The 13,864-nt window shown below is 43.6% G+C and overlaps 1 protein-coding gene and 1 long non-coding RNA gene across 2 annotated transcripts; one reads left to right on the forward strand and one right to left on the reverse strand.

Annotated features, from left to right (window-relative positions):
- Nucleotides 1–211: 211 nt before the first annotated feature.
- Nucleotides 212–6,283, forward strand: LOC134624300 (uncharacterized). The gene is made up of 3 exons (XR_010093502.1): nt 212–352; nt 5,175–5,243; nt 5,344–6,283. It is a non-coding gene; the product is annotated as an uncharacterized LOC134624300 (long non-coding RNA).
- Nucleotides 6,284–6,437: 154 nt separating this feature from the next.
- Nucleotides 6,438–7,118, reverse strand: LOC134621317 (putative glycogen synthase kinase-3 homolog). The gene has a single exon (XM_063467755.1). The coding sequence runs from the start codon at nt 7,116–7,118 to the stop codon at nt 6,438–6,440; it is 681 nt and encodes a 226-aa protein (XP_063323825.1).
- Nucleotides 7,119–13,864: the final 6,746 nt, after the last annotated feature.

The following is a 13,864-nucleotide window of genomic DNA, read 5'->3' on the forward strand; positions in this document are numbered from 1 at the left end:
TCAGTTTCCCAGCATGCCCTGGGTGTGGTGGTGGAGGTGAATGAGAGGGAAAGCTATGTCCTGCTGCCCTGTCAGTACTTGGGGTTTATACCTGAGAATCCCACAGTGATGTGGACTCGCAGTGATCTCAATCCCAAATCTGTCCATGTGAGACAAGACAAAACAGACGATCTCAGAGGACAAAACCAACTTTACAGCCGGCGCACATCGATGAGACATGATGCTCTGGCCTCTTTGGATTTCAGCCTCACTCTGACAAAACCAACAAAGACTGACAGTGGCAACTACACCTGCTCCATCAGTGATGGGAGAGAAGAACGGAGACTGAGCGATATCCAGCTGCAAGTCAAAGGTCAGCCACAAACACCTTGTGTACAGGTCAAAGATCCTTCACAGATATTGAGCTTTAATCCTAGAAACTGAAGCAAAAATTGATCATTGAGATTTTTCATCCAGTTAGTCCTGATGTAGTCCTGATGTAAATATTACGCTCATGTTAGGAACCACTCGAATATGTGTACATGTCAGTGTGATGTGTAAATCAGAGTGTAGCTAGTAACTGTAGCATCCTTGAGGGTAGGTTTTTTAAATTTAAGGTTTAACACATTACATTTATCAAAGATTGTCTACGACAGTTGACTGCTGACATGAATACCTCAAATATGTTATCCTACACCAGATCAGATGTTAGAAGTTATACACACTACAGAAGAGGACAGATTATTAGCCCGCCTATGAAAGTTCATTTTATAAAATCGTATTTACCAGGTGTCGTTAAAGACAGAAAGGCATTTTTAACAAAGCTGTTTCAAACCCTCTAGTTTTGTTTTTCATCATTATATGAGTTTACTTTGCACACAAAAAGTTATTAACCAAAAAACAAAAATTACCACATGAACAGATTTTTTCTCAAGTCCAGACTGATTTATTTTGTCTTTGGCCCGGTGTTTTCTGAGTGAAAACTCAAACCCTTGAGTATCAATACCTGGAGTTTTGATACTATCAAAACCTGGAGTTTTGATACTTGCCATCTTGATTTTCTCAAGATAGCGCCTGTGTGTTTGGCACGCCATCTCTCTTTTCATCTGTTCTGTTTTATTGTTTGTCTGTCTTATGATCGCCAGACATTATTGGAAATAGGTTTATCCACCCAAGTTTTAGCTCGGCTTGGAAGCAACAACCAAGGCTTCCTGCCTCCCTATCTGAAAGACTTAACACTGTACTGGCATTCTTTACCTCTGCCACCGGATTTAGGGGAGCGACGCAGGAGACGAGGTAACCGTGAAGGTTGCCTTGTCAAGCTTAGAATCCGGTTTTCTTATTTTCCCCATGACCTTTGTTTCATTCGTCGATTCTGTTCGCGACTCTTGGTGCCATTGCATGCCTTTGACCCGGTAGACTCCTGGTTGGTTCCTGTTGCTAGATCTTTCGAGAAGAGTTCTGCCAAATCCCCTCCTCTTTGGCATCTATGCTGGCGTGAAGTGGACCGAACAAACCTCCGATCCGGTTGATCTGGTTGTTACTACTTTAATTAATGCGAGATCTGTGGCGATTAAGACCGTCATTTTGAAGGAATTATTCTCTTCCCATGCGCAAGATTTTCTTTGTCTGACTGAAACCTGGATTCCATCCAATGAGTTAAGTGCCCTTTCTGAAGTTTCTGGTCGCGGAGGAGGGCTAGCTGTTGTTTTTAAGGCACATCTTAACTTTAAGCAGCTATCCCCATCAACACACCAGTTTCGAACTCTGTTTGTGTGAACTGGGCCACTTTCCTCCGCTGCTATGTGCGATTATTTATCGCCCACCAAAATATAATAAGGAGTTTTTATCCATTCTCAAAGTTTCTTGCTGACTGTGCACAACGGTATGGCCAGATCCTTCTGCTCGGTGATATTAATATGCATATCTGTTGCCTGGGGAAGCCCATTATCACATGCTTTATCTGTCAGTAACGTACTTGTTGAGGTTGCCGTATTCTCTGACCATATGTCTATTTTATGTGACATAATCCTATTGTTAAACGGGCTGTACCTGTTCGATGCTATGATGCTTTTGGCTCAGATACTGCCAAGATACTGTCCTATCCTCCTGAGTTGTCCACCTCAGATGGATTACTTTCTTATTTGGATTCTGCTTGTAAATTTGTCCTCGATGTTGTTGCTCCTTTAAGTTTCAGACAGTGCATGCCCAAGGCTAGTCTTTGACTAACTGATTCTACCAAAGCCATTAGAAAAGAATGTAGAGGATGTGAAAGACGGTGGAAAAAGGAGACGCTGTATGTTTGTCTGGAAAGTTTATCAGAGAGCAGTAAAGGCTGCCAAGCACTCTTATTTTTCTCAACTTATTGCTGCTAGCTCGCATAACATGCATCATGTTTTGTATAACACTATAAATTCTGTACTTAATATTGAAGCCCATGTTCTTTTGCAGTCTTCTGATGTTATGTGCAATCATTTTATTAATTTTTCTGTGGACAAGATTGCTAGCTTGAGACCTCCGACTCTATCTATTGCTCACCTGGCCATGCATGTTTCTTGCTCAAGTCTGTTTTCTGCTTTTCTACCAATTGCTCTACTTGATTTAGAGACACTTGTGTTAAATACGATAGCACAATTTTTAATTGGTAGAAAGAAATTTGAGCACATCACTCTTGGCCTCTCTACATTGGCTTCCAATCAAATTTAGGATCTGTTTTAAATCGGTTTTCTTTTATTGGGTTTTAAATCTTTAAATGGTCTGGCTCCTGTTTATTTGTCTGATCTGCTGAAGCCCCATGTCCCCACTTGTTCGCTTTTGTCAACTTCGGTTGCTTTCAGTCCCTAAGTCGCGGCTGAAACTTAACCCTGATGGGGTTTAAGCTCTTGGGGGTGTCTGTGGTCCCCAAGCGCTGGGGCTACAAGAGAAGAAGGCCGGGGAAATGCGATAGGTGTACCCCCATCGCAGGGGGTAGCGAAATACCCCCAAGCGACAGGCTCATCGTAGTGGCGGCATTGTCGGAGGGAGAGGGACAGGGAACGCGAGAGGGATAGCGCAGTACCCCAAGCTGATAAGAGTGGAGATTGGCAGTACTAAGGCTGCGGCTTTTTTGAGGGATTCTGCGGGCGCGTGGTTTTCCCTACATGCGGTTATTTGCTAGCTCGTAACAGAAAAGGGAGGCTATGTCACGCACTGGACCGTGGCAGTGGAAGAATGAGATCGAGGTAGGCGGTGCAGCGGCGACACCGAGGACACGGCCGCCACGACGGGCCATGTTTCACTATCAAGGATAGTGAAACGCACTCGAGTAGACCTGGAAGTAGACCTGGAAGCTCGCGCCTTGCGTTTCAACAACCGAGAGGCCAGAGAGGCCAGGCGGTGTCGCGACGCCAAACTGGCCCCTATCAGAGCCATTTGGGACGAGTGGTGCGCGAGATTGCCTCGCATGTACCGACTGAGCCCCGAGGTCACCGTAGACGTGCTGCTCCTCACCCCTTGCTCTTGGTACTTTTCCGGGTACAGCGATGACCAAAACGATGACGACGACAAGCTCAAAAGGTAAAGGCTCTTCCTTGAGCGGCTAGGCAAAGCCCTTGCGCCTCCCGCGATTGAGACCAGGGCGATCGCCCCAGTGCCCGCCCAGCCCGCCGCCGCCGCAACCGGGTGCCCCGAGGGGTCACCTGACCACCGACAAAGCGTGGCATGTGTATACCAGGAGCAAGGACGTCAAGGCCAAGACCCGGTGCCACCTGCACATGTGCTCCAGATACGCGATCACCAACTGCCCCAGCTGCGCTTTGCTCGGGGGTCGCCTCGGGCCGCGACGCCTGCACGCCATCAGCGCCACAGAACCCCCACGGAAGCACAAGGGTTAACATAAGTCCAATAAGTAGCCGACATGCTGTTCGATCGGCGGCATTGTCTCAGACGTATCATGCTTGACACGCTTGTCGTGTATTACAGATGGCAGGTATGCAGTCGCTTGATTCGTCAGGGTTGTGTGGTTTGGCAATACAGAGAGTGGCTATAGCGAGTCTGCCGGTCAGTGGTGTTGTTTTCTTATGCAAAGTACCAAATGTTCCTCACAGCAACACGTCGAATCCCAGCTTGCGATGTTCAGACGTATAAGCTCAGCGAACCAACTGGTAATCTGTTCCAGCAAGCTGGACGGATTTTTGCGTCCCGCGAAACACAGTTCGCCTATGTATATGATGTATTTATCGCCAAAGTTCTCGATCAGTTCTTGTGTTCCTCTGATGGCAAAGAAGGATAGGCGAACATGAGTCCCCAAGCCCCCTTGTACTGCATCACCGCATCCTTACATGGCAGCTCCTCTCGTTGCAAGGGTTTACATCGGTGAGGAGTACTACATTAGCACAAAATATCTTGTGTGCTATGTAGTAATTCGCGATTCCATCGCCGCTGCCCACCAACAGTATCATAGGTATTGTGGGGAAAGCGACATCTATTGCTGTGTTAATTAGGTCAGATAGACACCCAGTACCATACATGACGCACCAGAGTGGTCCTCAGCAAATGCGACACGCTGCTGCATGTTCTTTTCCACCGATTTGTAGGATGTTTCTCGTCAGGATACTTGGCACTAATATGTCACATGGTCCGCGTGAACACATCGTTCCAAGACCCTCCTAGTGTTATCTACATCCATATTTTTTGGCTTATAGAGGCTGACACACACATAGACAGGATTCTTGGTCTGGACCTCGCGTCTCGGACCTCGCATCTGAGTTACACAGCACACTTCTTCATGGCATGGAACATTATGTGTAGTGTAGCAATACACTAAGACACGTGTTTTGTAAAAAAAAAAAAAAAATACAAGAAGCGCATGAAGAATAACATGGAATGATCTGTACCTTTTATGCAATTTAATAAAATTACACATGTGTACCTTTGTGCTTTTTAACCAAGTTGCTTTGCGAACACAAAGCTAGGCCTTACACACAAGTGTGCCTGAAGGTCCTGGAGCTGACAAATGTAGAATGTGTATATACAAACGAAGAGGGGCAGATGATCAGACATGCTCGCAAATGACGAGGTCTGTTCAATCGAACAGAAGCAAAACTTCTACCACCGAGTGTACGTACAGTAGTTCGTGAACATAGCTCAAGAGTCCGCGGACGTTTGTCGCTATTATAAAAAAATGATAATGATATGTCATGTGCTCTACTCTATAGCCTTGCCTACTATAAAGTTAATGGAACCCATCAACACCAGTGTTCACTTGGAGGACATATCACCAGACCGTAAGGGCACAACAACATTAGCAGTTTTTTGGGGTTTTTTCGAAGCGTGTTACATATGTCCTAACACTGTTTGTTTTTTGTTTGTTTTTTTTATTTGCAGTTGACAGGCTGAAAAATACGCTCAAAGAGTACGAGAGGTCGATGAAAGAGATCAGTGGCTGTTCAAAAGCTACTGTCGCCGTTGGAGGGCTTATTGCGACGTTGATTGTGATCATTCTAGGGTTTATGTAAATATGATCGCCACTTGGCTTGTATGTGTTTATGTCAAGTGTGGAAATAAAACAAAATATATCATTGCTTACATGGCTTTTATTAGTGCCACTTTAGTAAAACTTTTATTAAATGCGTAGTTGTAGTTATTTTTATACACACATTTCAAATGCGCTCATAAAGAGTTGGCGCTCAGTCCTTTTAAGGTCCTAAGCTTCGTCTGGCGTGAATGTCCAGACGATATATTGTGTAAGGTGACTTGGAGCGCAAGAAGGCCAATGCAAGCATGCTTACAGACACAAATAAGTTCTAGGTCAGAGATGAGAGATACATTTAGCTTGTAACTGCATTTGTGCTTGCATAGCAACAGTTGATGCAGGAGGTGTTAAAGATAAGCATGAAAAGAACAAGTCAACGAGAAACATCTGGAGGGTGAGACGGTTGAAACAAACAGCCATGCATGGTAAAAATGTTGCAGATAATGGAAACTTGTCTGTCATTAACTGTAACTGATGCATATTATCTGCTTTGCTGACGCAAGAAGGGGGTAAACCCTGACATATCAAAACCAAGTGTGCTTTTTAGCGGAGATCTACGCTGATGATGCTACAGTGTACATCTCCCCACACGTGTCTTCAATAAAATCATTGTTTGACTGAACTCATCTGGACCAGTTTTTGTTTGCTTTCATCCTCAATATAAAAGAATCAGGACACAAGGCACACCTTACCGTTTTTTGTTATGTGTGTCTTGCATTGTCTGTACGTATTACTATGTACCCCTGTGCGTGTCCCTACCTGTATAACATATAAGCTGTGTCAATAAAAGAAGTCAACCACATGAGATAGAGTGATGAATCTGTTTTATTTGTTAACAACCCAAACCCATAATACATATGGGGGCACGATGAACGGTAAAAGGTACAAATGATTAGAATGTGAAAAAGGATCACACAGCATTTCACTTAGTGGATTTGATGCCAGCCTAATGTTTCACACGATCCATGGTATCTGGAGTCACATGGGAAATCCGTATCCACTGGTTGTCATTCAATAACATGCTGGCAGTGAGTCTATCCTCGGGCTGCAGCTTCAGCAGTTTGAACACAATTCGGCTGACGTGTTTACACCACATCACATTGGGCATTACAGTTATAAGATTACGGTTGCAGTCATGATCATCAACTTCATCTGGATCTAGAACCCGTTTGATTAGTTCATCCGTAGCAATGTCTGGATCGAAAAAGCTTAGCGTCGACTCCATTGAATCTACTATCATCACACCCAGGCTCCACATGTCTATGGCACAGGTGTAATCGATGAAACACTTTTTACAAACCAATTCTGGGGCTCTATTGGGTTTGGTTACAACCATGGAACTCATACCTTTGCCAACACCATACCTAGAAAGTTCCATATCCGCCACTTTCACAGTGAGCGTGTCCAGCATAAGTAGCACGTTGTTAGGCGTCAGATCTCTGTGTATCATGTGAAGCCCATGCATGTAAGCCGGTGCGTTAGCTATCTCTAGAGAGAAATGGCCGATGAACGAGATGGGCAATAAGGCTGAACTGCACCGACCCTGATAGATCACATTAAATAACATCAAGGGAAGATAGGGCATCAGCGTCGATATTTCCCCCTCTTGAAGGAAACAGTCAAGCATCTTTGCGATATTAGGGTGGCCTCTCAAAGCCGACAGACACGATACTTCTATCATAGCCGACTATGAAAGATCACCATCCTCCTTGTTGTTCGTGTGACATTTCAAAGCGTAGCTCGCGTCAGTCTCCGGACACTTGACGTGGTACACTGTGGTGGAATTAAAGCACGACGGGACCACAGATGTTTTGAGCCATCTTTATTTAACATTTGCATCACACCACCACAACAAAAAAAAACCCACACACTAATCCCCATGTTTTAACCCGGCGGCGTGATTACTGATCCCGCGCAGGTGCGTCCGCCCAAATAAACTAGATAAAGGGTTTTTTCTCTACAAGACTGTCCAATAAGAATGGCAAAATCTTGATCAATATAAGCATTTGTCCAGAGGATTGTTTTAGTCTGTTGTCACTTGAAGCTAAAGTAGCATAATTTTTTTAATGAATTATAGAACACGTTTTGAGACATTTTATTAAATTCAATGAGTTTATATTCCAAAATCTATTTTTCCAAAGTCTGTTTTTGTTTCAAAATGGGGTTTTTCATAATGGTGTATTTATTTCAGAAGGTGTTAAGGGTTCAAATACTGAGGACGAGAACAAAAACAACCATTGTCCAGAAGAGTTAGGTCAAATAATGATTTTAATGACGATGCGAAAGTGGAGTGGGTGGGGGGGTGAGTTCATAACACGGCTCTGACTAGTCTGAAGAACAGCACATGAATTACAGAAACCGAACAAAGATGAATGAAGACCTGCTGAAAACTGGAGACCTTAGTCTGACTCTGAAATACCTTACAGCACAGGTGTCAAACTTCAGGCCTCAAGGGCCGGTGTCCTGCAGGTTTTAGATGTGTCCTTGATCCAACAAAGTTGATTTGAATGGCTAAATTACCTCCTCAACATGTCTTGACATTCTCCAGATGCCTGCTAATGAACTAACCATTTGATTCTGGTATGTTGACCCAGGGTGAGATCTAAAACCTGCAGGACACCAGCCCTCGAGGCCTGGAGTTCGACACCTGTGCTGTACAAGAACAACAAACTTTATTTATATAGCACATTTAAAAACCAGTGGTGTACCAAAGTGCTTAACATGCAAGAGGGTAAGATGAAGTAACAGGGGAGGATGAGGGCTATGGCAAGGTACCAAAACATGCTAGCAGGTTGAATAGCATTAAAACACACGAAGGCAAAAGAATTGCATATAAAAGCATAAAAGAAAGCTAAGTGTAGGGGATAAAACAGTCAAAAAATTAAAAATGAATTGAAAGTAATTAAGAAAAAGCTGAAGATAAGAATAAGCTGAAGATAAGAATAAGTGTTAAGCTAACTATCAAGCAAGCGTTAAGTGGTCGAAAAGGCGAGGCTAAATAAGTTGGTTTTTAACCGTGATTTGAAGGAATGGATGGAATCAGACTTGCGTATAGCAATGGGGAGGTTATTCCATAAATCGGGTGCAGCCAAGGCAAATGCACGGTCACCTCTAGTCTTCAGCCGAGATCTCGGCAGTACCAAGAGTGACTGGGAAGATGATATTAATGCTCTAGTAGGGGTGTATGATCTAAGTAGCTCAATGAGGTAGCTTGGCGCTATATTGTTAATAATTCGGAAGGTAAGCAGCAAGATTTTGAATTGAATGCGGTACTTAACGGGAAGCCAATGCAGATCAGCAAGGACAGGGGTAATAGAGACACCCACTACCAGTAAGGAGACGAGCAGGTGCATTCTGAACAATTTGGAGTCTATGGAGGAGAGTAGAGTTAAGACCGAAGTAAAGTGAGTTGCAATAATCCAACCTAGATGTCACAAAGGCATGGATAAGCTTTCCAAGGTCCCTATGTGGAACATAATGTCTGGCCTTGCTAATAAGACGCAATTGATGGAAACAAGATTTAACAACAGAAGACACTTGTTTATCGAACTTAAAAGAGCTATCCAAAAATAAACCCAGGTCACTAACAGTGTCGGTGAGGAAACTGTTAAAGGAAGCGAGGGCGTCACGGAGTTGGCCACAGGGGACTCTATTGTCAAACACGATAATTTCCATTTTCCTGCCGTTTAGAATAAGAGAGTTACTTGTGAGCCAATTTTTGACCTCACGCATGCACTCACGAAAGCCATACAAAGACATAGAGGGATCATCAGTTACCTCGAAATACATCTGTATGTCGTCGGCATAAAAATGATGTGCGATGTTATACTTCTCAAAGATTGTGCCTAAGGGGAGCATATACAGTGAGAAGAGCAGGGGGCCAAGGACAGATCCTTGAGGCATGCCTCAGGAGACAGGTGCAGCAGAGGAGAAATAAGAGCCAAAATTGATCGAGAAGGACCTATTAGAGAGGTCTGACTTAAACCAATCTGAGGCGGCACCTCCAATGCCAACTGTGTGTTCAAGCCTCGCTAATAGGATGTTATGATCTACCATATCAAAGGCCGAGGATAGATCTAGTAGGACCAAGACTGAAGAGCGTCCGGAGTCAGCAATCAGAAGGAGATCGTTGAGGACTCTGAGCAAGGCCGTTTCAGTGCTATAACAGGGTTTGTAAGCAGACTGAAATTTATCATAGATGGCATTCGTATCCAAATACGGCTGGAGTTGTGAAAGGACGATCCTCTCCAGTATTTTGGACAGGAATGGAAGCTTAGAAATCGGCCTATAGTACCCAAAATCATTATGATCAAGGTTCCTTTTTTTTAAGAATGGGCTGGAAAACAGCGTGTTTGAAGGCTAAAGGAACATAGCCTGCAAGTAGAGATAATATTAATTAGAGATAAGATGCTGGGTCCAATCACTCTGAAGCAATCCTTAACTAAACGAGATGGAAGGATATCATAAGCAGGAGAGGTGTTCTTTGATTGGTCAATAAGTCGCTTGAGAGTATGGAGTGACACCGGCTCAAACTGTTGGAATGATGATGAACAACCAGGGGTGGAAATAAAACTCGACACTGAAGGGAGCGAGGACTTAAGATGTAAAACTTTACAAATAAAATGAGTTAAAAAATTTTCACAGAGAGAAGGAGAGCACGCCAGTGGCATTTCAGGACAGGGGTTAACCAATGAACTGAAAACATTAAAGAGCGATCGTGGGTTGTGACCATGAGTAAGAATAATTTTAGATAGGAAGTCAACTTTGGCCATTTTAGCAGCAAGTTGAAATTGCAACCGGCTGGCACGCAAGGTATCATTAAAAACCTGGAGTTGATCTTTCTTCCATCTTCTCTCATCCCTGCGGCACACACGTCGCAAGGCATGTGTAGAATCATTTAGCCAGCATCGGGAAAAGGATCTAGGGTGCTTCAATTTAACAGGGGCAACAGTATTGAGGATGGAGGAGCATGTGGAAAAAAAGGTGCTAGCAAAGTCATCAATCATGGAAGCCAGGGAACAGTCAGGAATGGAAGAGGCAAGTTTCGAAAAAGACATTGAAAAATTCTCCACAGTTCCAGAATTAATAGTACATGTAGGGCGTAGGAGAGCATCAGGGTGAAGTTCAGAAATACATAAGTTAACATCAAAGATAACAGGAAAGTGATCAGAAATCCCAACATTACTTATATCCTTCATGCTAATGTCCAAGTTGTATGAAAAAAACAGATCGAGGGTGTGGCCCCTAGCATGGGTTGGTTGGTTAATCCACTGGGCAAGATTAAAAGACTCCATTAATGCAAGGAAGTCTTTAGCTAACGGATCATCGTTACAGGAGATATGAATGTTAAAATCACCCATAATAAACACACAGTCATATTTAAAAATAACTGAACCAAGAAGGTCAGCAAATTCGTGAATAAAAGGCAAGGTATTTCAGAGTCAGACTGAGGTCTCTAGTTTTCAACAGGTCTTCATTCATCTTTGTTCGGTTTCTGTAATTCTGGTGCTGTGCTTCAGACTAGTCAGTGCCGTTCTGATACACGTGAACCTTGTGTTATGAACTCACCCCCCACTTTCGCATCGTTGGGCAGGTTTTCTGTGGTTTTGAAGGGAGACTTTTACAGATTTTGATTTTACAGAGAGAGACAGTAGAGAATACAGATGTGGTGTCGACAAGAAGAACACGTGGAGGGAAAACAATGCATCTTAAAGTCAAAGGTTTGTTTCTCTCTCTCTCTCTCTGTGTGTGTGTGTGTGTGTGTGTCTGTCTCTCTCTGACTGTCTTGTGTCTCCTCTGCAGGGAGAGTTCAGGTCCAGGATCAAACAGGGGACATTAGGAACAGAAGCAGCTCCATTGATCCGACTCCTCTGATGGCTGATCAATCAGTTTGATCTGTGTGTTCTTTGATTATTGATCAGTGATGTCAGAGTGGAGTCAGTGTGATGTTGTTGTTGTGTGTTTGAGACTTTTAGTGTCCATGAAGGTCTCTGCTGCCGTAGATCCTCTGAACTGTGACAGAGGTCTCGCTCTGGAGGAAACTCTCAGCACTTTCCAGCAGCTCCTCCATCATGGAGGACATTCCCTCACTGTAACAGGTGGAGGAGAGAGGAGAGGAAGCACAGGTGGATCCTCTGAGGAAGAGAAGCGTTCAAAGAAACCACGTCACGAGAGGACAAGCATGCGTAGAAACACACTAAAGTCAGCCTATAAACATGTTTGTATAATTTCTAGTTGTGCTTTTCTGTTACACTCAAATAAAAGCAAAGAAAGCAGACTCACATGCAATGTTCCCTCTAAGCTGCGCACGTGCGCAATAGCGCACTGCTGGCACGGTCTCTGCGCACAGAAAATCTGCGCTGCGCACAAAAAAAATCTAACCTGAATTGAAATTAAAATTAATACTTTAACAATTCTGTTTTGCAGTGTTAGTCAGTAAGTGACTGGCTGCTCCTGTATTAGAACGATGCCACCTTATCCCATAGTCCAGCCAATAATGCGATTCACATTATATATACGCAGCCAATCAACGTGGTTGACAGGCTATGACAGCGTCCTTATGTATCGACACCGGAGTTTTAGCTAGCAAAGCGGCGTGGCTGATGTGGAGTGAAGCCATGTTAATGGTCCAAAAAGTACCATGTCGACCAATCAAAAAATGATATGGCAACGTGGCATCTAGTTGTTAAGAAACGGGGGGGGGGGGGGAGTTTTAGGTGTTCTGTTATCACTAAAAGTTGTAAAATGTTGTATCACTAAAATATCATTCTCAGTCAGTTGTTATTCATTATGTGTTTACAGCGCCCTCTGTGGTTGCTCCAAGTAATGCACTTTAGAAACGGCTTTATTTTGAAAAAAACTTTATTGAACAGGAAGTCCGCTCAGTCAAGGAAAGCAAGCGAACAAGGAGAAGGGAAACATATCGGCACACAGTTTATGCTGTCCTGTTGGAAAAAATACTGTCCACATCTTCTGTTTATGGTTGTATCGCCGGTATGTACTTAAAGTATAAGTTGCAACTTTGGTTTTGTACAATATGTTGTCCGCTAATGCAGTATTTGGCTGTAAAGCTAGTCCTTTTGTTAAGCTAGTTACCCGCGATTTTGGAGGTCGTCTGGATAGCATCAATAATACAAGTTCACATAATTAGACATATGACTTATGTTGTGTAGTAGCAGTGTGGTATATAAATGTATATTATGCTGCACATGTGTATATCATAACTGTATTTGTTTGTCTTGTTTTTAGTTTTACCCTTTTGAATGTCAGTAAACCTGTTGACAACGCTCATCGGTCTTCAGAGTGGTGATATGAGAAAGGTGTTAACGCCCCTGCATCAGACATGCACCCATAACGGCACAGTAAAACGGCGGCATCCACACGAACAAAGATAACGCAGTCATCGCACGCTAGAGTGAAGCTGACCACTACTACGCCTCGGAGCAACACGGCATACAGCAGTGAGCCAGCAGTCATCTAGTCAACTCCACCATGTCCAGCAAGGCGTCATCCCTCAAGACCCGGTCTGAAGCTTCGTGTGCCTCCTCTACAGGTTCTGCAGCAGCCAAAGCCAGAGCAAAAGCTGAGGCAGCAAAGGCACGTCTCAGCTTCGCAGCTAAAGAAATGGATTTGAAGGTAGAAAAAGCACAAATAGAAGTAGCAAAAGCTAAAGTCGAGGCATCCATTGAATATTTACAGCATGAAAAAGATGTAGCCTCAGCCATTGCTGAAGCAGAGTCATTAGAAGCAGCTGCTGCCGCACAGACAGAAACACGCAGCAACATCTGTCCCTCAGTAACAGCAGAACGAACTAAACAATATGTTATTGGCCAATCTGCATTTGTGAGAAAAGAAAATGATGCTGCTCTTCAACAATCAAAAAATGAAAATGTAACACAAAGTAAACCAGTGCTCACCTGTGATCAGCCACCAAGCCCTAAAAAAGAAAATGACCCACAAAAAATTCCAATTGGTCTACCAGATGATCCTGACTGTTGCCAAAAAACTCCAGTCATTTCCCCTTCTCCTAATGATAATAAAAATTACAGTACCAATTGGTCAAATCAGGTGTCAGCATCTAGCTTCCATGATGCTAGACCTTTATACAAGGAGCCTAGAGAATCAAATGTGAGTGACTTCATCAGATACTTTGCTCGTCGTGAAATAGTGGCAACAGGGCTGCTCCAGTTTAATGACAAGCCCCAAAACTTCAGAGCTTGGAAACGCTCATTTGAAAACGCTATAAGTGGGTTAGATCTAACGGCAAGTGAAGAAATGGACTTAATGTTAAAATGGCTTGGCAAGGAATCGGCTGAACATGCAGAACAACTGAGAGCCATACACATCAACAACCCAGTCAATGGCCTCAACATG

This window comes from Pelmatolapia mariae, linkage group LG3_W (genome assembly GCF_036321145.2).
Source record: "Pelmatolapia mariae isolate MD_Pm_ZW linkage group LG3_W, Pm_UMD_F_2, whole genome shotgun sequence".
Lineage (NCBI taxonomy): Eukaryota > Metazoa > Chordata > Actinopteri > Cichliformes > Cichlidae > Pelmatolapia > Pelmatolapia mariae.

Coding starts and splice junctions, on each gene's coding strand:
- LOC134621317 (XM_063467755.1), bottom strand. CDS start 7,118: ATGCTTGACTGTTTCCTTCAAGAGGGGGAAATATCGACGCTGATGCCC.